The 26,732-nt window shown below is 48.7% G+C and overlaps 1 protein-coding gene across 3 annotated transcripts in view; it reads right to left on the bottom strand.

Moving 5' to 3' along the window:
• Positions 1-401: 401 nt before the first annotated feature.
• LOC144177726 (putative peptidoglycan muropeptide transporter SLC46) overlaps positions 402-26,732 on the bottom strand; it is a 138,523-nt gene continuing 112,192 nt past the window's right edge. For 2 of the 3 annotated variants that reach the window (XM_077705300.1, XM_077705299.1), the window contains 2 exons: positions 25,901-26,057; positions 402-757 (listed from right to left, as the gene is read on the bottom strand). In XM_077705300.1, coding sequence (XP_077561426.1) covers positions 658-757; positions 25,901-26,057 — 257 coding nt within the window. In that variant the 3' untranslated portion in view covers positions 402-657. The remainder of the gene's footprint in view (positions 758-25,900; positions 26,058-26,732) is intronic. The other variant, XM_077705301.1, reaches the window with a different exon arrangement.

Genomic DNA, 26,732 nt, shown 5'->3' with positions numbered 1-26,732 from the left:
GCGGTGGCTCAGTGGCTAAGGCGTTGCGCTGCTGAGCACGAGGTCGCGGGTTCGATTCCCGGCCGCGGCGGCCGCTTTTCTGATGGAGGCGAAAAGCAAAAACGCCCGTGTGTACGAGATTTCGGCGCACGTTAAAGATCCCCAGGTGGACAAAATTAATCCGGAGCCCTCCACTACGGCGCGCCTCATCGCCTGCGCTGCGTCGGCGCCTTAATTCCTACAATCAATCAATCAATGTCCTACGTGCGCTTTCGCGAATAGTTTGACATTACGGTTCATATAGAAAGTAGAGACAAGTGAAGACTTCGTGGTCCTCGTGTTAACAACAAGAGACGAACACCAATGTTGTTAGTACACCCAGAACATTCCAGTTCAGCGCATCCACGCCAGAGAGGCACACGAAACAATCCATTTCTTCTTTATTTGCATAAAATACGTGTCACGTGTTCACTTACGTCGTCTACATTTCGTTACGTCCATGTATAAAAGGGGACAAGGCTCGTGGCACGGTGAGGAATATCACGTCGTGTTGAGGTGGCGGCTCTGCTGCGCCCACTTGGCTCGGGGCGGCTGGTGTCGGTTTGTCAGCTCGTATATCACGCACGCCGTTCAGACCCGGCACACGGGCTGCACACTGCTAGAGAGACGCTCACGTCGCTACGAAGGCACGGCAGGGTTCCCGGCAGTGTCCGCCTCACACTCCGCCTCGTTCTGGGGCAGCGAAGTGTACATGGCGACCTCTCTGCACAGACAGTACCTGCGCAAGAAGATTGGCCGCTGTGTAACTAAACGCGCCGAGCTACAGCTATGCACAGTGAGACACGCAAAAAAAAAGGGGGAAATACATGGACAAGAAGGCAACCCACAAATTCATAATTTCTTCACTGGAGACAGGCATACTTCGCTGTTGATAAGACAGCAGCACAACACGTGCGATCTCTGTGCGTAAACATCATAGAGAAACTCCATTCCTCATGAATTTTTGAAGCAAAATGAAAGTTGATAACCGTGTACCAGCGATTTTTTAAGACTATATACGTCTTGTTGGTATGTGCCACAGTATACGATTGATTAATTCAAACCTTTATTGGAGAAAAGGGGAGGCCCGGAGGCCGTGCATGGGGGAATGGGAAGTGAAAAGATGGGGAGCAGCAAAAGGTCTTCGTCGCACAATTGAATGTTCCTTCTTTGAGCACTCAATTTGCGTCCATGATGTTAATAAGGCTCTTCTCAGGATGGGTAGTCACCCCCAGGATACACTAATCTCGAAAGGCCACATCTTTCGCGAAATGGTGTAACTATACGCGTGGCGTGGACAGGTCAGATGGATTTCCGGTCGGGGAACCAAGTAGCACACGATGCTGCCAGGGAGAGCGCTTCATTACCTCCATCCCCTTCTGCCGTCGTGCCTTGCATGAACCCACGCCTGGAACTAGATGCTAGGCGTGTTCAACGCAAGATTACCCTATTACGTCAAACTCCTAAAGGATATCCGCCACAGAGCCTTCAAATACCCAGGGTTGCCGAGATATTAATTAATAAAAGCATCGCCAACAGTGCCTACACGCTCTCTGTTACGAGGAAATGGTACCATCGGAATGGGCACCCATCCCCGTATTGCCCTTATTGCCAACAAAACGTATCATCTGACCTTCACCACCTCACGTCGGTGTGCAGCCATTTCGCGCTCCAAAGACAGGAATTGTTCCGTCACGTCCCCCCCCCCCCCCAGACAGTATACGAAAAAAACGTCCACGTTGAAAAAACGGTGTCCGACAAAGGCAAGATAAAAATTAATTTACGGTTTTTTTTGTGCTTTGTCTTGGGTCCCACAGGGAAGTGTACTAGTGCCACTAAGCTCAGCTACCGTTATAGACCCTTTGCAAAAAGGTGGGCCACACTGAGCATTCAGCGGTGCCAATACTGGTGGTTACCGCGACGACGCCATGATAAAGGAAGCGTCGCGCACGAACGCCGTTGCGGTTACGCGTTTTGGCCCATTCACCCGTCTGCAGCCTCATAAAGAGATATTTTTTGTTGTTTTGTATACAAAACAACCAAAAATATCTCTTTACATTTTAAATTTTATATGTATTATATTTTTATTTAAATTTTATATTTATTATATTATTATTAAAATTATATTTTATATTAAAAAAAATAATGGTACAAAAACACTAGCAGCGTATATATACGCTGCTAGTGTTTTTTTACCATTATAATTAAGGCACGATACCCACGCACTGCTGCGTACCTCCTTGCAAGAGGTACGTTTACGTGCAGTGATGCCGGGCGGAAGGCACGTCGTCCCCCGTTTGAATTTGGTACTCGCCAGGGCAGTGCGTCTTTTCTGTGCACTATTTGGAGAGCTGTGGTTCACTTGCCGGTCATGACGGCCACCATTATTAGCGACCATGGAGGAAAGAAAAGGTTAGGAGAGGCCCTGACGTCACATTTGTGAAGCCCAGTCCCGCCATGACTTGAGCCCACGGAGCCCAGCACTCTATCCCATCATACTTTGCTGTCTCCGGTTTGATTTGACTAACATGGCGTCGCCCTGCCCTCCCGCTTCGAAGCGAAAACAGCTTCGTCGCTAATTCCTCGCTGCAATATCATGTTCTAAGCTGTTGATTTCGCCTTCAATTTGCCCATTCTAACTCTCACCCAAAGTTTCAATCGAAAAACGGCCTTCGTTTTTGAGATAGAAGGACGATTTTTCAGCTCTTAAGCCTGGCAAAGTAGCGTTTGTCGTTGTCATAGCAACAGGCTCGCGGGATGGCGAACGCAGACGCCTCCGACGGCAGAGTTTTCAAACTGGCCTAATTTAAAAACGTTTGTCGTAGCGACTGCGTTGGTTTGCAAGCGTAGCGAGGCAGCGACATACCAAGCGCCTTAAAAATTTGTCCGTTCTATTTGCCCAAATTTGGCCGCCGCAGTTGTAAACAAGTAAGCAACATTGTCCATGGGCTCAAGAAAAATGACGTAACTTCCTCCACACTTTTCGCAATGCATTGGGATGCTAGGGGCCTCTCCTGAGTATTCTTTCCTCCATGTTAGCGACCAACGTTTAGGCCCTGCCGCGGAAAGGACCGAGCCGGGACTACGAACGGGAGCCGCCGCTTTGATCCGTGATGATGATTCGAGAGGTATGTCGCTGGGGCCACTTCTTCCTCCTCGCTACTATTTCCAGCATCCTCCCGACCTCAAAGAAAGGAGGTAAACTACAATATCAAGCACAGCGTTAACGCTCCGATGTTCGGGCTTAACACAAAGCCGAGTCGGGGCAGTCCTGTGTCAGTCCGGGGTAGCGCCGAGCGCGCTTCCGCCGCCACCGGTGCTTGAATCGTCTGCCCAAACGACGGAGTGTAGAGGTAGTAGAGGCGAGCCACGTGAGGTAGGGGACAGCGTGGAGTATAGCATCCTGATAGCCAAACTCAAGGATTGTGGTCTTCCCAAATACATCATTTCCTGGATACAACAATTTTTAATCGGTCGTCATTTTTTTTGTTCCCAAAATGGTTTTGATTAATCGACTCGACAGCAAACAAGGGGTGTTCCGCAAGGATCGGTTCTTTCTCCTATTCTTTTTAATATATTGCTGAGTTCTATTCCAGTCAATCAGACAGTGTGCTCTTATGTATATGCTGATGACATAGCCTTCTTTTCTGGTGCGCGGAATATTTACGATCTATATGAACAATTACAGGCATATCTGGGTTCCATCGAGAGGTAAATTACAGGCTTGAACTTGTCCATTAGCGTCGCTAAATGCGCGGTCCTGGTGTTTCCGTCATGCACTCCTGTTACCCTTTGTTTGAGTTATCGCGAGAAGAACATTCCTCAGGTGACTGCTCTGAAGTACTTGCGTATTATCTATGACAGTTCGCTTGATTGGCGCCCGCACATAAACCACATTTCGACAAAAGGGAAAAGAGCTCTAGCATTGTTTCGTAGAGTTAGCAACAGAAAAATTGGCATGCGGAGGGACACCCTACTCTTTATATACGGTGGTCATGTAAGACCCATTTTAGAATTTGGGTGTGTCCTCTTTTCAGGTGCAGTAGCGTACAAACTCCGTCCTCTTATTCTTTCGGAGCGACGAGCACTGAGATTGTGCCTCGGCCTTCCGCGATATGTGGCAAACAACATTCTGTTTTTAGAGGCCCGCTTGCCGTGTCTAAAGTCTCGATTTAAACTTTTAACAGTGCAGACTATGATGGGAATCTTCGAGTCTCCTCTGAGCAAACCTTTGTCATTGATGGTGGCTCAGCCAGCATTGTTTTTTAACTATCCATGGCCTCGATACAATCGTCCTCAATGTGTGTATGCCCAAAGCTTGCTTTCACCGCTCAACATCAGTCTTCCGGAAATTCTTCCGATGTTACCTGAAGTCGTACCTACTCCTATGTCCCTCAATAACGTATTCCCCCATAACGCCAAACTGCTATCCACACAGATACTAATGGGTTTGCTGGATGAGCATCTGCGGAACTTGCGCTCACATTTGGTAGTGGCAACGGATGCATCGCAACGTGCGGAGATGGCGGGCGTGGAAATTTTCAGCCCACAACTTAATTGGTCATTTTTTTATCGTTTACCTGATTTTACTCCTATATTCGTGTCTGAGTTTTTTGCAATAGTTATGGCCTTAAAAAATTACCTCCACAATATTTAAATGTTGCTATTATTTCTGATTATTTGTCGGTTTGTACCGCGCTAACATTTCCAAAAAATTCATTACTTATCCGTACCTTCTGATTGTGGGGTTTAACGCGCCGACGCAACGCAGGCGATGAGGCGCGCCGTAGTGGAGGGCTCCGGATTAATTTTGACCACCTGGGGATCTTTATCGTGCGCCGAAATCTCGTACACACGGGCGTTTTTGCTTTTCGCCTCCATCAGAAAAGCGGCCGCCGCGGCCGGGAATCGAACCCGCGACCTCGTGCTCAGCAGCGCAACGCCTTAGCCTTATCCGTACCTTCAGCCACCTTGTGCCTCCCCATTTACGCGACATCCGGCTCATCTGGGCCCCAGGCAACGTTTTTAGATTAGGTCAGTTTTTAAACTGCGCCTCGAGAGGCGGCACCATTTTGTCGCCATTCCGAGAGGTGGCGCTGGCGTTGCGTTGAGATCTAGTTTGGGGAGCGAGGCTCGCCCCGGCCATGTGTTTTCGCTGTGGTGTTGGTGCTCGCCTGTTCGTCACGTCTGTATTAACGTATTAGATCTGTGCTGTCATCGTGCATACATATTTTAGTGGATCTCTGAAGTGTCGGTGCGGTTTGTTGACGTGCTGCGCGCCGGGCTGCCGTTCGGGGTATGCTTCGGAAGCGGCAAAGTCCGTGCAGCGGCATTTCTTCAAAGCGCCCAAGGGTCCTGACGGATTGAAGGCGTGGGAAAGCGCGATTCCGCAGAAAAACTTCAAGGTTACGCCATAAACATACGTTTGTGACATTCATTGTGAGCCTTCAGACATCGTCAACTGTTACGAACACGTCGTGAACGGTCAAACTGTAAGGATACCGTAAGGCAGGTGGAGCTCGGAGGGACGGCGCGGCGCCCCGTATTTTCCCTGACATACCTGAGCATCTGTCGGCAACCAAAGACGTCAAAGTCATGCCGAAAACCACCCAAATGGATGACAGTGGTTCCCGCCTATGTTGCGTCCTTCCAAAATGATGGACCTTTGCGCGATGAAACTGGCGTAAGTGGCGGTATGAGTGGTGTAGAAAGCGCCGAAGTCAGCACGTACGTTGGGAACTGAGCTGTGGTTTGCGGTTATGCAGGAATTCAGCAAATGTCCGACATTTCAATCGTAGAATGTGAAGGCTTCGCCTACCCAGGTTGTCTTCTACAAGCTCGAAGATTCTGGGTGTGATTGAGAAGGCTGCAGTAGTCTGGCAAAACTTGTCGGTTGAAGTTAATTCAAGAGGTTTGCTTGTCCCGCCGTGTAGCTACAGCGATAAAAATGGGAATACTCAGCCCCAGCTGGCAAGGCGGAAGAATGTAGCATCATCCCTTAAAGATCAACCCATTTGTTCCAAGATCAGCCCTTGGAACAAATGTTACCTGTTTCCAGACGTTTCATCCGCAACAACTGCCGTGAAAGGGCATGCAGTGTGTGTGGCACAACATTCCCGGTGCTGTCAGATCAGAGCCCTAGCCGGCGCGATGGCTAAGGCGCCGTGCTGCTGGACGCAAGGACTTGGGTTCGATTCCCGGCCGCTATTCTGATAGAGGCGGAAAGCGAAAACACCCGTGTGTTCGAGATTTCAGCGCATGTTAAAGATCCCCTACGTGGTCAAAATTAATCCGGAGCCGTCCGCTACGGCGCGCCTCATCGCCTGTGAAGTGTCAGCGCGTTAAACCTCTTATAAATCAATCTGACTAGTCAAAACTGAGAAGTGTTGCCTATCTGTAGATTGCAAAAAGAAACGAGCAGGAAAAATCAACGCAGAAGATAGCATAAGCGATGGCTCAACGGAAAAACTACCGGGCTAAACGCTTTAAAAAATCGGCACATCAGGGCTACAAGAAGATAAATGAAGGCTAAACGCTCTAAAAAATCGGCATATAGGGATACAAGAAGATAAATGAAGGCTAAACGCTTTAAAAAATCGGCATATCAGGGCTACAAGAAGGTAAATGAAAGTTTCTGTCCATCAGATTTACAAACCAAAAAAAAAAGAATAGCAGTACGACAAACATTCTGATCCGAGAAAAACGTTTATTTCTTTTAAGAAACGACATTTATACCTATCAAAGAAATAAAAAACATTGGTTTAATAATTGGTTCAATTTTCTTTGTTAACAGCGAAGCTGTTTAACAAATCGTAATTTTTCGTGTCCGCACTTAAAATACCAAGAATTTGCTGAGCTCGCACGACAGCACTTGGTTTCCAATCGGCTCACTTTATCAGTTTTGTTGGGGTTGTAAATATGTTGTGAAAACGTGCCTACTGCATTTGCTTCCACAGCATAAATAAAAATTTCGAGGCGTCTTTTCTTGATTCCAAGTAGATGGCTGACTATTGTAGGCTTCCCCGCAGTTTCAGTGGCGTAAGACGCGTTCGGATATGCTTTAAACATTATTGAGCTATAAGAGATCCCGTACTGGGGGAAAATAAATATACGGAACGGGAAGCAGCCGAAGACAAGCGGACTGTGCAGTGTTTGTCTTGCCTTTTTTTTTCTTAAGTACAGCTTGTTTCTCGTCATAATGTCGATAAAAATGTAAAGTTCTTGTCACTAAATCGTAAGAGTAGAGCGAAGATGATTTCGCATGTCAAAGAAGAACATTAACGGTGTGCGGTGGTCGTTCACCGGCGCCTTTCCAAGCAAGGAGTAGCAGACGACGCGCCGAGACCGATCTCAACGCTACCGCAGCGCCACCGCCTGGTCGGCGACAGATCCGGCCCGCGCCGCTGTGCTTGGAAGGCCGCGCTCTTTGCCAACTGACCTAATCTAAAAACGTTGGCCCCAGGGCACAGGGGCCTATGGCTCAATGAAACGGCTGACTCTTTGGCCGGTTCAGCTTTAGACGGCCCTACGGTGGACCTCAGCCCTACCCCATTTCTCCTGGCGCGAGCACGGTTCCGCAGATATCTACGGCTAGGGATGACACAGGAAGGTGCGATCAGAGGCTCGGATCACTATGCCCATCTTGCTCACACTTGGAAGGCGAGATTTTGCGAGTCCCGCCAGTGCGAGGTCACTTTAACCAGCATCAGATGCAGAATACCGCAGCTTAATTTTTATTTGCATCGCGCTGGTCTCACCTCCTCCGGTCTTTGTGCTGCTTGCGGTGAAATTGAATCAATTGAACACTTTTTCCTGTACTGCCGCGGTTTTTCTTTCATTCGGAAACGGTATCTAGCCGCACCAATTCAACGGATTGGCCTTCCTCTGTCGATGCCGGTGCTTCTTTCGTTCGGGGCCACATCCCTGGGGTTTTGTCATAGAGGGATTATTGCGGTCATTCACGCGTACATATCAGAGACCAGACGCATGTCCTGCTAACACGGTCAAAATTTTTTAGCCTTTTCTCCCAAAAATGACATCATTCACTGATTCGTCCTTAGATCTATTATATAATTCGGTAACCGTTTCCCCAATTCCTACAGGCTGATTATATAGGGCCATGAGGTGGGCGTTTTAGCCCCAAAAAGCCACCCCGTTTCTTGGCCAATTCCCCACGTGGGTATGTGCCACTAGAAAAGGAACAATTTCCAACAGGCCCTACAGTTATTTCAGTGCAGGTGAATTCGGGCCTGCATTCTTGCTTCGCTCTGCTCGCGCTGATGCATGTTTAGACATCTGTAACAGTAAACGCGCTGGACTTCCTTTTTTTTCTGAGAACTGTTCGGTGGTACAGTTTCACGTGCGGATTAAGACTGCCGAAGTTTTAACAATGGCATCAACGCAGAAGGACTGTGTCGGTGCAGCCACATATTTGAGCCTGCAGGCGTGTTTCGCTCTGCTTGTTTTGACTTTTTAACGGCATTTGTTCATGAACGCGGTCTAGGAATTTTTTTGTCTTTACATTATGCGAATTTCGTTTTCTCGTGGTGTTAACGACGCATAACGTGCAAAGGCCTCGCCATACTCGAACTGAATTAGATCCCGCTTTTCTATAAATCCCGATGTACGAACCCCCTGACGCAATGCACGAATTGTACTGCTTATGTGATGCAAGTAAGGTATATCACATGTCTATAAATTGCATAACTTATTTGCATGTGTCCTATCAAGTGTTTTCAACTGGCATACAGACGAAAAAAAGACGGATCGTAGCAATCAAGAGAGATGAGGGACAGCATTGTACTGTCTGCAAGGCAACGAAAATTTGTTCGTAAAATTTCGTGGAGACAAAAGCAGTGTCTTTGTGTATGATTTCGTCATTTCCGCAAATGGTTTAGAAACTTTGAGCAGTCGCAACATCAGCGCTACTATTTCTAACATCCTCCCAACCTCAAAGAAAGGAGGTAAACTATAATATCAAGCACAGCGTTAACGTTCCAATGTTCGGGGTCCGTCCATAGCGGCCAGCCTCCACTACGACGTGGCAAGCGCGCATCGAATCAACACAATTAGAACTCGACGAATAAACGAGTAGGCAGCGGTAAGGCCATTCGAATAGCCTTAGCAAGGAACGATGCATTCGTTTGCTGCGGTTCGTCATCCCAGACGACGGCATCCCAAGCTAAAATTGTAGGATGGTCTGTCAGTCGACCACCTCGTTGAATAAAAGTCCAGAATATGCTGCTCGTCAAACAAAGGAAGAGTAGCAAGAGTATTTTCCGACCAAGCTATGGAAAAAAAAAACTTTACGAGAAGCGCATGCAAATATTACACAACGGCGGACCTTAGCTGCTCTGCGTTTGCTGCCTTTTCGCTGGTTTCGCTTCCTTTGTGATGGCGGTGCACAGTGTTGCCGGCATGGCTTAATGCTCCTCCGCTAGCACTCGGGCAATTTTGCAAATTGTCTATTCCTGAAAATGCGTCTGTACGCTTGTTTTGGGATTTTTGTATATTTTAAAGTGGTCCTGAAATACCTTCCGCCGATGCATGGATGTACATGTAACCAAATAAAGCAATGTATTAGCAATCTCCTCCCGCAAGAATTTTGTTAAAGCGATGAGTATTAGCTGAGAAATCGTAAATAAAAAACCGCGCATTATCGTCGCGCCGCGTTTCCTCCTCCTTTCAACTTACTCTCCGCTGTTGACGGCGCGCGAGCAGTCCCTCCCATGATGCTGCGCTCCGCAGCGGTGACGTACTTCCGTTATTGCGCTGCTCAGACTGTCGTCTGCTATGGGCCAGCTTTGTTGACACCATTAATCGTGCACTCTGCTCAATGCTGGAAAAGCGAACGAAAAATCTGGGCGCATGTGTGCGGCGGCCTGGCCTTTGCCCTTTCGCGGTGTTCGTTGATGGAGTTGCTATCGGCGGCACGCGACGTTTTATCGGCGGCGAACTCGCAGCCGCACGGGGAGGATCGTGCGCTCGCTCCCTTTCATGCACCGCGCACTGTTTATCCAAAAAGCGCCGTATCAGAGAGAGAGAGAGAGAGAGAACAAACTTTATTTTCCGCAGGACCTAAGTCCAGGTCTAATTTTAAAGTTCAATTCACCGGATCCACGGCCCCAGGCGGCACAGAAAGTGTGTCCCAAGACCGGCCCATCTATGGCCGCTTTCTGGCATGTCTGGCCAGCATCCAGGTTCTGGCAGCCACTGATCATACGTTGAACGGCCAACATTCGGCAACCAGCGCTTCGGTATTTCTCCGGCCGCCCGTGTTCAGACGCACAACGGCAGCTACCTGGCTGCCAGATATTCAGTTCACTTTCGGCTGCCGATGTTGACAAAGATAACGGCCGAAGTACGGCCTTAGGACATCCGTTTTTCTTTCGGGAAGCGGTGTTCAGCCGAAGCACGGCAAGCGACCGGCCACAGGATATCCGTATTCTTGTGGCAGTTGGTGTTCGAAAAGAGACCGGCCGTAGCGCGGCTGCCGCGCATCCACTCTTTCAACGGTGAACCGCGAATCCGGCGGCAGAATATATTCGGTTTCTTCGGGCAGCCGGTGTTATAAAGGAGACCGGCCGAATTACGGCGTCCGAATGTACGTTTTTCATTTGGTTAGCAGTCCTCGGCCGAATTACGGCAAGCGAACGGCCGCAGAATTTTCGGCAACCGGTGTTCAAGAGGAGACCAGCCTTCGTAAGGTATCAGGTTATACGTCATTATGCGAACAACAGCGCGCGTCTGGGCGCCAAGAATTCATGCACAGACGTGCTTGGAAGAAGGCCCGCCGATGTAGGACCGGTTTTTTCCTGGGTGAAGTAAGAGCCGTTAGAAAGTGGAATGGCGCAGACACGTTTTTCATCCGCTAGGTGTTTCTACGTTTAAATGAACGAACTACGTTTGTCAAACACTAATGAGTGTTCTAGGTAAACGAGAAAGGTGCAACGACTCACTGGACATTACCAGGGAAACGTTTAGCCCATCGAAATGTCATTTATTGCCACAAAAAGACTGTGCCACACCGACGGGTGAGCTAAGCCTCGCCAGTCATAGCCGCTACAACGCCTCGCCCGTCGGCTTCGTCAACGCATCAGCTCGAGGCTACTCGCCCCCTCAAGAAATGGAGACCATTGGAGACATCGACCCGGCAGCGATGCCCGACCCGAGATGGCGGTGGTTCACCAAACTAAGTGGCCTTAAAGTGTGTCGAGCAAGCGGCCACCACGCAGGAGCTCAACCGGCGTTTAGCCCATCGAAATGTCATTTATTGCCACAAAAAGACTGTGCCACACCGACGGGTGAGCTAAGCCTCGCCAGTCATAGCCGCTACAACGCCTCGCCCGTCGGCTTCGTCAACGCATCAGCTCGAGGCTACTCGCCCCCTCAAGAAATGGAGACCATTGGAGACATCGACCCGGCAGCGATGCCCGACCCGAGATGGCGGTGGTTCACCAAACTAAGTGGCCTTAAAGTGTGTCGAGCAAGCGGCCACCACGCAGGAGCTCAACCGGCGCCATGTCAAGGACTCCCCACCAAAGAAAGGCAAGGGCGCGCAAAAGCGCAAGTTTCCGGCTATTCTTCTCATATTAATACTCCGAAAAACAATGTGCACTATATTGTTTGTGATAAACGTAGAAGACGCTAAGCTCGTGCATTGGTAGGCTCAACTTCGTGCCCTGCACTATGTTACTTCTTGTGATTTTATGACTGTCTAGTGTTATTTTGAATTTGCCATAACAACAGAGCCTTGTGAATGACGAAGCCTGGATGATAATTTAGTTGCGGTGTTTGAAATTGAGATTACCTACACGTGGGATATGACTCATTCGGTTAAACATAATCGCCAGCATCCTAGCAAACACGGATTTCGTCGGGTTTTTCTTCATCAACGCTTCTTGTTTAGTTCACGCACGATTTGGCTCTAGCAACAGATAAGCTTAAAGTAGCTGACTATTTTCTTGCGCGGAAAAAAAGCATTTGACGGTGTTTCATATCACCTTCTTGTTAGTACATTTAGGAAAATAAACTGAATGAATTGGTTATTGCATGGATAGCCGAGTATATCTCTCTAAGACAGCAGTTGGTCGCTCTCAATGGTTGTTCGTCCGGATATGTTCCCGCGACCTCAGGAAATCCCCAAGGCTTAGTTTCGGGCCCTCTTTTGTTTGTGTGGCCTCAAAGCTTTGTTAAAACTGTTCGCGAATGACTGTGTAATTTACAGGACTATAGCGAATGAACGTGATTCCGAATACTTGCAGCATGATTCAAATTAATAACATCCTGGTGTGCTGATTCAGAAAAGTCGTTGAATCTTAAAAAGCGTGTTAACGTCAACTTTACAAGAAAACCTTCATTCCAATTGAATGCGTATGCAGTAAATTACACTGCTTTAAGAACGGCCGAGGAATATAAATAACGAGGAGTTTATTTAACGAGTTCTTAGAGAAATAGGCACGTTCACAACAGAAAAGTTACGGCTGTACGTGTTTTTGGCTTTCCGAGATAAAATTTCAGCGAACCTCCACCTAACTTAAAAGAAAAACCGTATATCACTCATGTGCGCTCAATGTAGGAGTACGCATGTGTTTTCTGGAATCCCCACAGCAAAGAGCTGGTTGATACGCTCGAAAACATACAGAATAGGGCAGTGCGATTCGTATTAGGTATTGGCACTGTCAACTTAGGATGAGGGAAAGTAAAAGTAAACTTAAATGGTAAGACGGGAAAGATCATAGACGAAACCTGAGTTCGAAATTTTTTCGTAATATCTATCATTCGAAAACTGGAATAGAAGGGGAGAAGTATATCCAACCGCCATTCTAGATATCCCAAAGTGGGATCGCTAGCTTGAAGCAAATTATTAACTTTCCTTTAAGGTGACGCCTTGCGCGATTCATTTTATTTTAGATCAATATGAGAGTGTAATTATCTTCCACGTATGATTTTATCCACTGTTTATAATGACGATTTTCACCGAGCTTTGTAGAATTATTTTGTTATTTGGTCTCATATTTGATGCTTAGTGTTATGTATTGCATGCAAGGGCAAGCAAGCATCAAATAAATAAATAAATAAATAACTGAACAAATCAATAAAAAAAATAATAACAAAAATAAATAAATAAATAAATAAATAAATAAATAAATAAATAAATAAACTTGCGGAGCCCCAAGTTCGCCTCCGACGGGTTGAGAACCCTACGCATTCGAACTTGACCAATGAAATATTTATTGCTTTATTCGTTGCAGTATGCAAGGTTTGCTGTATGAACACTACAATTGCTAAGTTATTTGTTTGAAAGAAAATATGAAACTGTTGTCTTACCCCTTTCCTTGCGTGAACACAGAGGGATACAACTGCAGCCATCTTAAGAAGGGCGTCATTCGCAACACGTCTCGAATTTTCTTAACGTAGTAAATTAAGTTTTTTTGGACTATTAAGGAGTGTGCACGTAACTCATGAAAACAACATAAAAAATATATTGAAACTGAAAGTACTTCTTTGATCTCTTCTAGGATCAGCCCTGTGAAAGATCATCAGAAAAGTTGATCGAGTAGAAAATTTCTTTGCAAGAAAAATGGGCAAATACTGGACATACTCTTTGGTGAATGGTGGTGGTGGTGGTGGTGATGTTTATTGACGGGTGGACCTAGCCTTGCGTGGTATGCCGGCAATTGCTCACCCGATCAGCACCTTTTTACCGCTATGCGCGGGAATTCACCATGACTCGCTGAGGCTTGTTACACGTAAAAATTGCAGGATCAAACGAAAGATGTCTCTCCTCGTGATCCAAAGGCCTTCCGGGAAAATTAATTCGTTCAAAGAGGCATGGGGAGCGGCCATCCTTCGCAGTTCTTTAAACAAAGCTAACCGCTCCCCCGCATGCTCTCGGCAGTCCATAATAAAATGACCGATGTTGCCTGCAGCACCACACGTTCCACACAGAGGGGAAGCGATAATGTTCAGCTTGTGGAGCCACGCCGGTGTCCGCGCTGAGTTGGTCCGGATGCAGAACAGTAAGGTTGCCTCTGTCCTCTTCATTCCTTTTGTGACACAAGGTCGATGTTGTGGTCGCCAAAGAGAGCGGAAATGATCCTGTATGATTGTTTTTAAAATGCGCCGTTCATCTGGAGCCACCTTCAGAAGACGAGTGCACGATGCCGCTTCACGAGCCAAATGGTCCGCAGCCTCGCTTCCAGGCACTCCCTTCGTGGGAAGGGACCCACTGGAAGCGAAGACAAAATCCGTTTACCTTTATCTACTGAAGAAGCCGCAGGGAGCGTTGGCAAATTTTATCTGCGGGAAATCCAAGCTGCAAGAGTTGTAGGGCCGACTTGGAATCCATTAGAATTACCGCATGCTGCAACCGAAGCGATTTGATGTTTTTCAAGGCCGCCTCGATCGCTATGCACTCTGCAGTTGTTGATGACGTCAACTGGTCAATGCGAGCCGCCCAGGAAGCGTTCATGCCGGGAATCGCAAAGGACGCTGCGCTGGTAGCGGCTTCTCTGTCGACAGATCCGTCCGTGAACACATGAACACAATCTCTGTACGACCGGTCCAAGTGATCAAGTGCTAACATTCTCGCTTCCGCCACTGGTGTATATCTATTCGAGCGGATGCCCGGGATGGTGAGCTGGCACTCCAAACTATCGAAAGACCACGGTGGCTCCAAGCGATGTCGGTTCTTCCGCCGTTGCGGGTAGAGAATGTTAAGAGTGTTGAGCGCCGCGTATATGCGAGATTCCACCCTTAGGCGGAGACGCCTGAGCAAGGCCTTTCCGGCTGCAGACTCTCCCAGCCGGACGAGCTGCAAGAGCAACCGCTGAGACGCCAGTAAATTATATTGAATGCTGCTGAGTGTTCTGTGGAGTACCGAACCGCTTCGTAAAGGCATTCGCACCGGTTTTATATACAAAAAAAAAACTGGTCAAGCAGCTGTTGTAATAATAGTTGATTTAGTCAGAGCATGAAAGTATTGTGTTAAAAGAAATTGCCTAAAAGCGGCACTTTCATCTTTGTGAAATTCAACCCACTATATATACGCGCCTACCGCCCCCCCCCCCTCCTGCATCCTCATTTATTACAGGTAAGCCGCCCCACAGAAGATATCAGGACCTGGACAATACATCTATTCCAGCTCTGCAAAGAAATGAATATTTGCTGTATTCGACAGTAAGAGGCACAGCAAATAAAAGAACGACCATTTGTGAGCACTGTTGAATAAATTAATTTTGGTGTAAACTGACGCTGATAATTAAGCCAGGTTGCGCTGAAGGCTGGAGGGCTGGTGGTTGCGCGCGGGCTCACTTTGATGTGGGTGCAGTGGACCCAAAATGGTGGGTTTGTGCTGCTTTACAACGCGATTGAGTCATCTGCTTGCGCTGCATGCAGTGGTCGTCCACCGGCCTGAGTACGGTTAACGTACTGTGGCTGAACTACAGTGCTCGTAGCACGGCCGAATTTCCGGCAGCTTTAGTCCGGCTGGAGTCCGACGATCGCATCTCGGCTGTCCTACGGTGGCCGTACTTCAGCCGCACACGGGTTAGCTTTGGGATGGCCGGAGCTCTAAGGCTGGAATCTGGCCTATGAACGTAAGCCGGTTGACTGGCCGACGGACACTGGCCGTTGGACAGTGATGGGAGTACGGCCGTATACGGCCAAAAGGCCCACATTTGGACACGGGCCGAACATGGTTGCCGGAGAAAGGCCGGTCAGAAAATCACCGGCCAAAGTACACCGGCATGAGTAAGGCCGAACAGTCCTGTGCTGCCTGGGGCAGGCTCAAACCTCTTCACTCCCCTCCCATCACATTCTTTACCGCCGCATCAGATGTGGCCCCGCTTGTGCCGGGTCTTATTTTGTGGCGGTGGTAATTCCTGGTGGCATGTGAAAAAGACATTTTAAACCAATACAGAACCCGTGCACAAAACGCCAGTTCAGCTTGGGGCGACGCGTGGTGGAGAGCGGCAACGTTGGCAAAACTAGCAAGGTAAATATAAATGGTAGCGAAGCTTCAGGCGAAAAGCGGTTCAGAACCTATTGTCAGCGACATCAACATGGGGGGTTATGGGAGTAGCGATTGAAGCGCGACTAGGTGAGGAGGGAACAAACACTAATAACAAAAAACCAAGTTTTATTCAACAATAAAACAATATTCATATTTTACGAACAATATTTATTTCTCAGTCTCATTTATTTAGGCACAGTGTGCAAATAATTTATGAAAATGTTGTTCATTCTCTAAAACCTTTTTTGTGGCGCCCTCTGAAAAAAAAAGGTAGCTTCAAGTGTGTTTTCTGCTTGCGGCACAGCGAATAATCTTTATCAGAGGGTGGTACACGTATTGAAATTAATGTAGGAGGACGTTTGGCCACCCAGTGTTAGCGCGATATGTACGGAATGGCTCAGTGAGCTTAGAAGACGTTCGAGAAACGTTGGCTTTTTCGCAGGTATAAACACTGCTTGTTTTTCGAAAATTGGGTGGTTCAGCCGGTAGCGGGGTTCACGGAACTTCCCCCAAGCGCCCATCCCTGAGAGAGCCCGGACGGCAGGGCGGGGACGAGGCTTGTACCCATTTTGCCGGTGGGCGTCCGGCGGTGGGATTGAACCAACCACCTCCCATAGTCGCGGCGGACACCCGAGACAACTCGGCCACGGCTGTGGTGGTTGCAAGTGAGTGAGTTTTTTCAGCGAGAACACACCCCAGATGTTAGGGCCTGCTGGAGGGCATTCTTTGGGGAGGACACCCTTGCTACGGTTGGAGGACCGGACCCGCATCCCCAGGTGTCGGTGCAAGCCATCCAAGGCTATCCATTGGACGGGCAAGCCATGAAATGCTCGTAGGTTGGGGTGGGAGAGAGAGTGAGGTGAGGGATCCTCCCATGCCTGGTGGTACAGGATGCCGGTAGAGGGACAGAAGAAACAGGTGGCGGGGTACTGACTGGGGTGAATGGTCTGAGGAAAGGCGCTGTTGGTAGTTTTTGATTCTTCAGAGGGTGGTGGCTTTATCCCGCGATAGTCGTTGGTGCGGTGCAGGGTATTTTCTCCGACTAAGACGGTAGTGGGCACGAATGCCAGCATACTTAATAAACGAAATCGGGAATTGGGAGCAGCGAGGGAGGTTGTTTCCTCTTCATTACTGGCCCGGTGTCAAGAATCCCCCGCTGATGTCGATGCCTTTAGTGTTGGGTGCCCTGTGCGTAAGAAAACAACGCATGCCTAAAAGTAGCTGCTTTCGTCTGATTGCCCTAGCTATCTCACCATTACATGTCTTCTGTAGCATTCACAAGATCCACAAAAGATGATTTCGGCAGTAAAAATTAGTCTGAAAAAAGGACATTCCTACAAGGGTTTTAATCTAACCCTTTATGCGTGATATTATTATGCTTACCAAGTTTTTTTGTTTTTTTTTTCCTGTCGTCAAAGTATCCTAATTATAGGGAACGGATTTGGCGCATCTTGCTACATGGAGGATCGAATATGAAGTGCGTAGCAAGGCTCCGCGGGTGACGCTGGGACAGGAGCGATTAAATACGGTGCCGGGGGTGGGAAACCTTGCAAATGGTGCCATTTATCAGGATTACACCGGCCAGACATTATGCAAAGGTTCTTTTCCCACCCGCTTTGCTTCTTGCTGCATGTCGATCAAAGGGCCCTGCCATCAAGCTAGCAGTGTCAAAAGTTTCCGGAAAGAGTTACGGCTGCGCTAAAACCAATAGAACGAAGTCTATTGTTAAAAATGGGAGCACGTAGGCCAATGCAGACAAAAAAAGACATCCCCCTCGCGAGGGGCACGATCAAATGCACAGCATTTCCGAGGGGGTGCGCCGGCAAGTCGTATCTCTCGATCGCGGGACCCGTGTCGCCATCTTTCGGAGGCGCGGGACAACTTGTGGCGCTTTCGAAACAAACCAGAAATGAGTGAAGGATATAAGGCGCGTTCGGTGCATCAAAATCTCTGTCGGTTTCGTGGCTCGGACGGTAGTGCGCCGGGCACCTTGCGTTCCGCCCGCGGCGTCATGGGTTCGAAACCGGGCGCCGCAAACTGTTATTTCTTTTATAGTGTAGTGGCCTGGGTCATTGCTCTGTGATGCAGTCCTTGCAGTGTTCGGAAAGGTGCGCCTAAAGTTCGTCTGCTAGGAAACGCCCCTCACATGTTTTGGTGGTGCGCATTCGCATTCGTTTTTTCTTGTTAATTTGGTGCGCAATTAATACTTGCTGTGCGTGGAGTTGCGAGGTGCGTTGTATCGTGGGTGGACACGTTTAATACCGTGCCCGGCGGGCACGGTATCTTACGGGACGATGCTGGCAACGGTTGGAGCGGAGCGCTTGCCTCGGTAACTACGGAAACGATGCGCTGTATACAAGGTTGCAACAGCAACTCCCGTACGCCTGGCGTTTAACTGCACCATTTTCCTCTAATTTCCACAGGTAACGCAAAACTATAGCAGTGTTAATACGTGCACGGGGGTTGTGTAAGGGGACGTGGCGGTGCTTCGAAAAAAATGGCTCTAAAGCTTTGTTATATCACAGTTATCTCTTGTTTTCACCTCAGGTTGGCTCGGAGCAAGTGTTGTCAATTACTCTAGGACTTCCCAGCGTATTCAAATAGCGCAAATACTGTGCGCCACTCGAATTCAGACGATTCGCTTTAATTGTCTATCTCAGTGCCTTCTCTATTGCATTAAAACGCTTGTAGTTATCGCTGCTTCCCGCGCTTGTATGCGCAAGCAATATTTCCATCGCAGTACTGTGTTGTGCTGCTCCGTGCTGAGATCTTCCCTGCTATGTGTTTTTACTTACTGCCGTCGCTTTCTTTTGCATTGATACATTTTTTTTCTCTTTTTACTTATCTGTTGCGACACTTGCCTAAACAATGCAACCAGGAAATTGCAGGCGTGAATCCTTTGTGAAGTTCTGTAGAAACCCATGTCTAATTGATAAGACGCTGGGACAGCTGCGGTGTGCTCGCTGCACTTTCGTGAATCGGCATTCGTGCGGCCCGGTTTTCTGCGTCAAGATGCAGTGCCTAGTTCTTTTCTTTTGTTTGGAAGTAGTTCTGCTGTTGAGGCTTTCATTGCTCATAATGCTATGTGTTACGGGTAAATTCAATTTTTCGGCGCGTAAAGAAAATCATAATGCATGTAGTGCCCACGAACATGTTGTACTTATTTGTATACGTGCTGATTTTGTACAGTGTGGTAAAGTTGTTTTATGTTTATCCTGAAATAAAATTCAAATGTCTTGATTATAGCATGGCTATGCGTTATTTCTTCTCTTAGAACTGAAGCACACAAACCGAGCAAGCATTATATAACCTTGACCTATTCTTAAGGCGTGCATGCAACCTGCGTATGTGCGACGCAGTTATAAACCCAGCAGTGGCGTTGGTAGAAATTTGTATTGCGGTGAGTAGGGGGCACGTTTTTGATAGGAAGAGGAGGGGGGGGGGGGTGCATAGTGGTGGAGTGCCATTTTGTGCTCTGTATCCCATGGCAGAAAAAAAAAATTCTAGGAGGAGGGGGGTGGGGGGTACGTGCCTGGTTCCCGGTTTGGCACCCGCTGCAATCAAGGTAAACAACTGATTGCTTTTATACAGCAGTGGAAGTAATGAATACAGAATGAAGTTTAAGAGAAAATGCAAGCCGTTTTTATCAAAACCGAGGCGAATCATACGACAGTATCCTTAAGTACGTTTCTCTAGTCACGAGTCTGTTATAGTTAAGCTTGCGTTGACTTGAAGCACACACGTCAAGGGCTCGCCAACTTGCGTCAGATGGCAATGACATGAGCCCTCAGCGATCACAGGCCTACTAGAGTTAATTTGAAGTCAAATTTTCGCGCTAATGCCACCAAAATGACGTCACTTTTTTACCGGATCTTGCGTCACGTCCGGTTTATTTTTTTTGTTCCGCCGGAAGTGTTCCCTCCTCACACAGATGGCGCTAAGCCCCATGAGTAGCTTAAGAGCCGCCATTTTCTGAACGTATGGGCTTCTATGGAAGCTTCGCTACCAGTTATATTTACCTTGAAACAAGCTCCGCCGCGGCTCTGAGCTTTCTATCGCTGGAGCGAGCGCCATTTCTTTGACAATATCAAACATCGGTTGCCCTGGCAACAAGGCACAAACCGCTCTGGAAGTCAGTTACGGTTGCGTGATCCCGGTTCAGCTTGGGGCCCCACTTCGCGGCATATGGGCACTGCAGGCATATTACTCACTCCCATTTGGAAGTGCGAGATGCGTTTGGCATTACAGGAGGCGATGGTGTGTGTGTTGTGGACGCGTTTGTTTCGCGATGAAATGCGACGTTGTGCTTCTGCGGGTGGATAGTGCTTCCCATGGTCTGGATTATCTTTATCGAGCGGCGTACGACTCAACCTCGCATGGGGTATGTGCAGTGTGCGTGGCTAAAGCCATCTCGCCTTGTGCGCCAGAGTTAAAGGGACACTGAAGTGATATGTAAACATTGCGGGATTACTAGCGCAAATTGTAGTCCGGAGTCCCCAGGCCATGTTTCGACCACTCTAGGCGCGTTTACGCGATTTTATTTAGTAGAAAAACTAATTCGAAAACGCTGTCCTCCTCTTTTTACGCTCGCCCATTTTCTGTGGCGTTTTCGTGTGACGTCAGGAGGGGATGAGCTGGCAATTGGCTGCGCCACGGCTGCGCTACTGCACGGCTGCCCGGCCGACAGAGTCAGTCGGCCCAGCGTTTCGTCCGCCGGCCGCCGGCGGGTCGTCGCAATCAAGGAGGTTAAAGAAAATTGCTTGGTCGCAATTCGTTCGCTTAGTTGAAACGAAGCCAGGACACGTTTGTGAATGGAAGAATGTGCCTTTCTTTACTTGGTTTGTTTGTACACTGTATCTAGCTCCAAGTCAAGGTCGCTTCACACAAGCGCTGCACATGCGACGCTTCGCTGACTGGTACGCCAGTAGGAAAATATAAGGCCTCTTAAAGGCGGGAGAAGAGTCAGCGAAGTCAATATAGGTACTAAGCAAATAAAATCAACTGATATTTTTACCGTACAGCGTAAAACTAGGGCGCGGGAAGCACTTTTTTGCGCTGGGCGAACAAGCACAGCGGTCAGCAGCACGACTACGCATCTGCGAACGCTTTTCCGTCTACGAAATGCAATTGCTAGACGTGAGCTACTGTGGAAACTCGGGCGACGCTTACTGCACGATCGCAGTACAACAAATAGTCACCTAAGCGGCTTGAAATGCCAAAACTAAATAAAAGTGTAAACCGGTTGTACAATATATACCCTATATTAGCAAGGCATTCGCGTCCCGCTCCGTGGCCTAGCAGTCTGGGCCGCTAGGATTTCACCGCAAATGTTTTGCGAGTCACGAGTTCGAATCCCCGCGGGTACGTGCTTTTTTTTTTTGTAAGTTAACTTTTTTGTTTTCCGCCGATGTTTTCTATATTGAGTTCACCTTTTTTGGGGCCGCAACGTTCCTGGCTACACGAACTAGTTCACAAAACGCGCGCAGGCTGGCACTGGCGCGCTAGCGAGTTCTCGTTGGCGTGCTGTTGCCATAAGCACCGACTGCTTGCAGGCAGTGGGCACAGGCCAGAATGAACAGACCCTTGGCCTGGTGCGAACACGCTTTTTACGATACAGGCATGAGGGAGGCAAGCTCCAAATATTGGGGAAAAGCGCATGACATTTGGGCGTCTGCGGGTACGCGGAGGGCGTTCATGCACTGCGTAGGTCTCGGCTAGTGAATGCTACGACTACAAGCCGTCCTGGGAGGCTTATCTTGTGCATTTTACAGCCGACAACATGGCAGAAGCGCGGTACGATGATTACTGAGATATTGAGAATGCCCATCCAACAAAGCCATTGGTTATGTTTTACAGAACCGAAACCGAAACTTGTGTGATTGCTAACCTTGGGCATCGTCCAATCACGACGCCCCTCCTCTCAACGTCACAGCCTTAGTTGGTGCGGCCGCCGCAAACCGCGCATGGTAGTTTTTCTTCTTTCGCGCTTTGTAAAATAATTACCGATTTGTCAACCGGATAAACGATGAAAAGTATGCTAATTTGAGCCAGTCTACGCAGTGCAAGCAAAAACGGGAGCTTGACAAATTCACTTCAGTGTCCCTTTAAGTGACTTGCTGTTCGTCCCCGCAAACCGCGCGCGAGGTGAGTGCCGAATTTACGACGGGCAGGAGGAGGCAACCCATCGTCTGTCAATCGCGGTTCGGACTTGCAACGCATGTTGTGACGTTGTGTTCGTTCGAAACGCATCTCTGGATTGTTTGGAAGTTGAATAAAATGTATGCATCAAACCTGGGCATTCGGTTCAGGGCGTTCTCTGCGATTGCACGAAAGAAGTGCCACGGGGCTTCAACGCTTTCTTTATGGAACGTACTGAAGTAAGAGAATATCCATGTCGTGTTATGGCCCTGTTGCATGCAATACAAACGGTTAAGCGTTTGTTTACACTTGTTTCGTTTGTCGTAAAATGTCCAAGCACTGCGGCACTCCGCTGGCAGATCAGCCGGCGAGCCGACGCTTAGCAGACGACTCATCTCTTTGCCGGAAGTGCGTGAAAAAGCCGCCCAATAACAGGATGTCTAGCTCATGACGAACATCTGGGAATCGATGACGTAGGCATGTGAAGATGGCGGCGTCCAAAAACACGAAGGGAAGGGTGAGAAAAAAGCGACAAACTTTGCAACAAAAGTGTGAGCTTTCCGCTGCGCGTAAAAGAGTAATACTTGGCACAGATGATGTTGACGGCCTAATCTAACGATTGCGCTAGTCAATTTAGTGTGCACAAAACGCCTTTCGGGGCCCATTTAAACAACTTTATTCATCCAGTGAAAATGCGGAATTGCAACACGCACTGATTACTACCCATGACTACTGATAGAAAATGGGCATGCATCTAAGAACTAAAAAAAAACAGTCTATCACCAGGAAACTAAACCCCAATGAATTCTGTTATTCCCTTAGAAATATCGTAACGTAGACACATATGTAGACACGTAATGTAGACACATATGTAAACTCACGCAATACTCCCCCTTAGTGGCTATGACTGAAGCCTCAAAGATTTCGCGGGATCGGGCGTCACGATATCGTTTTAAAATGCGGGTTTCTTTGAGCTTGGGGTAGCAATTTTTGAAATTCTTGCTGTGTAAGGCTAGAGTGCTACCTGTTCCTGTGCGCATGTTATTTGCGTGCTCACGAATACGGTCGTTGACGCACCTGCCACTCTGGCCGACGTAGACTCTCCCGCACAAAAGTGGGATCTCGTATACTATGCATTCCCCGCACTTAAGATACTGTTTTTCATGCTTCTTCCCACAAGCAGCCCTGGGACCATGGCACACAAGGTGGCTAGTTTGTTGGGCGCTGAAAAAACTGTCCGCACCCCTGTCTTGTCTCCTATCTTCTTCAGGGGGTGTGACCCGGCGTGTACGTAGGGGATGACGTTGAGGTGGCCCCTGGCATTCTCTTGCGACCTTTTCGTACTCCCGTTGAAATTCATCCCTTTCAAAACGGTTTCCGCTGAGCTGCGCAGCAATGGCGTCGGATACCCTGCCAAATTGAGCCTGCTGACCTGGCTGTCCAAGCTCCTCGTCATCATGTGACGGCAGGACCTAATCACTGCGCTGTGGATGGCTACCACGGCTATCAAACGTTTTACAACCTCCGAGTGTGCCGAATTGAACGGTAGGAGTCGTTTTTGTGAACGCGGGGAATATTTCCAGCACACGTGACTCCCGAAGGTCAATTCCAGGTCAAGGAAACACAGCTTCTTCTCTTCTGGCCTCTCACTTGTCTGGCCTCTCGCTTTTTCAAGATATCATGCAGCTCGAGCTTATAACCGAGAAGTAGTTACAGTTGTCTTTCCGAAATACTTAAGACTTCACCACCGTCCAACTAAAGCAATTTGCAGCCCTTCGACTTTAGAAGCCAACAAGAAGGTCAGTCGTCTTTAATTTTATATTTATATGTCCGGCTGCATAAGAATGGATCTCCTTTGCAGTAAAAAGCCCCTATCGAGGCGACGTACACGACAGACACTCTAATAATGATTGATTGATAGGTAGACTGATTGATTGATTGATTGATTGTAGGGTTTAACGCGCCCGCGCAACGCACGCGATGAGGCACGCCGTAGTGGAGTGCTCCGGATTAATTTTGACCACCTGGGGATCTTTAACGTGCGCCGAAGTCTCGTACACACGGGCGTTTTTGCTTTTCGCTTCCACCAGAAAAGCGGCCGCCGCGGCCCGGAATCGAATGCGCGACCTCGTGCTAAGCAGCGCAACGCCTTAGCCACTGAGCCACCGCGGCGGGTGACACTGTAATAATTTTCACTAACCTTGGTCTTTGGCCCATCAAACGCCTTCAAATTCAGTGTCACTTTTTTTGCTTAATTTTAAGCTACTCTTTTATTGTTGTCTTTTTGCTTTATACAATCACTTTTGATGAACAGATTCCTGTACGGGCCAGCTAATTATGTAGCCAGGATTTTAAAAGAAATAAACAAATGAATAAATACACATTAAAACAAAAGGTGTCGCTAGTGCTGTACCAAGAAAAAACAAAGAGGAGAGGAAAAGATGCGCTCGGTTTCAGCAGGTGGAGAGCGGACAGTTGAATGCATTGCCCACGTCGGAGGAGGGCAAAAAGGAGTGGGAGGACGGCCGATGACTATCGTCTGCCGATGGCACACACCGGAGCGAGCACATGCACGGCCAATTTGCTTACGTCCTTCACTGCAGCGCCTAAACTTACTGCCTGCTCCAGCAACAAGTTATGCTGCATTAATCCTTAGACAAGTGCACGCGTGGCCAGCGCGACGGTGTCTAGCGACTCTCCAAACGAACGTTATATTCACAAGTCGTCGTTCGTCTTAAGTACTGCGTACCTTATGCAAAGCTACAACCTTGCACAACTGCGCACGTACGGCGCTGGTTTTGTATGCCTTCTAGTGTTTACTTTTGTGCATTCGCTCTTCATGTGGCGATCTGCACGAAAAATTCGGAATCGATTCGGCGGCAGCGACCCTAGACAAAGTGCAAGAATGAAATAAGAGAGAGAGGGAGGGGAGAAAAACGGAGCAGAGAGAGAAGGAACAGAGAAAGAGAAAGAGAGAGGAAGAAAGAAAGAGAAAGAGAGAGAAACGGAGAGGCAGAGGAGTGAGAAGGAGAAGAGGGAGAGGAAAAGGGATGAGAGGGATGAGAGGATCATTGTGCTGCTTGCGCCGAAATGACGGAGGCACGACGCTTAAGACAGGAGCCGTAAGTGATTATGACATAAACAGAGGAAGGAAACTGGCCCTGGTGTGGCGCACAGTACACGGACGGTGCGCGCTGCAGTTTGGCAGTGTTTGCTTGGTAACCGTGCGCAGTTGTGCGGACCCTCCACCTGCAAGCAGCGCCGGTGACTTCCTTATCAGCTGAAACTTTCCAATGCCACAGCGCTAACGCGAGCCGTTGGGCGACACTACAGCCCCAATGTGATGTTCCGCACAAGAAGTCATTTTTCCTCTTCCACAAACAACGCTCCCGGCGGAGAGATCGAACTCTCGCCGCTTCAGCAGTACTTGACGCGGCTTTCCCATTCACAACCGCAGTTTGGGCGAGGAGGGCTGTGTGTAAGAGAAATTTTCATACCATCTGTCCATGCCAATGATGTATACAATGGGTCGACACAGCGTGCAAGCGGTATATACGGTGAAATGGTCTTTTACGAGTGCCAGCGGAGCGAGTTGGCCATGCAGGTAGTCTAAAAATGGTCTATGCAGCTAGAAAACACGTACAAGTGCGGCCCACGTATGCAAGCGGTTTTTGCGAGCGATGCGTGCACAGCGCAACGGATCGTCTCTGCAGACGGTGGCGCACTCACGTGACGGAGCAGAGGGGGATGACCATCAGGCCGGCGGAGATGAAGAATGGCAGGCCGGCGTCGATCTCGAGCACGGCGTTGAAGACGAGGCTGGAGAAGAGGTTGCCCGCGATGGGCACCAGGGACTCGCACGAGCTCCAGAAGGAGAACACCTTGCCTGCATGCGGCCAGATTAATTGGCTCATTCATTTCGCACAAGGGCTCCGCAAGGGGGATGCTCAGGGATCAGTACCTGTTGTCAGCCCCGTTAGCCTCCTTAGCCGACCGAAATAACCCTGACGGGTGGCGGTGGTAAGAGCATATTCTTTGTCGTGAGGACAAAAAGGAGTGGTGGAAACAACTGTACGTCGTAAGCCGCTGCCACCTTCTCCGCCCAGTCCAAGACTTTGTCTTGGGTAGCAGGCGTTGAGCTGCGCATGGCAGCCTCCCTCTGCTCAAAACTAGTCATTTGGAGGATGGGGCCGCCTGGGGCATCATCAGAGTATTTGGTTCAGTTCCAGGGCAGAATGAAGAGTAGGAGGCAGGGTGCCTTGAAACCGGGTAAGAAATGTTCAGGCCTAAACCTGGCGCCACAAGAGTTCTCGGTGTCGAGAAGTGTCCCAGGCGTTGGCACCGCGTATGTCGAGTCATCCCAGTGGGCCTATGTTACTGCATGCGCAACACCTGTTGAGATGGACTCAGAAAGTTTCAGAAGGAGAGGAAAACACCCCCAAAAACGGGAGAATGGACGAAGCCGTCGAGGTGAGGCTGCCAATGAGGACGACGCGGTACCGGGCTTCGCGCGCGGAAGTTTTATGGCCCTGGCTTCAGCGGAGAACGTAGCCCCTCTCCC

This window comes from Haemaphysalis longicornis, unplaced genomic scaffold, assembly GCF_048455015.1.
Source record: "Haemaphysalis longicornis isolate Haplotype H1 unplaced genomic scaffold, Haemaphysalis longicornis Haplotype H1 scaffold_30, whole genome shotgun sequence".
NCBI lineage: Eukaryota > Metazoa > Arthropoda > Arachnida > Ixodida > Ixodidae > Haemaphysalis > Haemaphysalis longicornis.
This window is presented reverse-complemented; position numbering and strand designations above follow the sequence as displayed.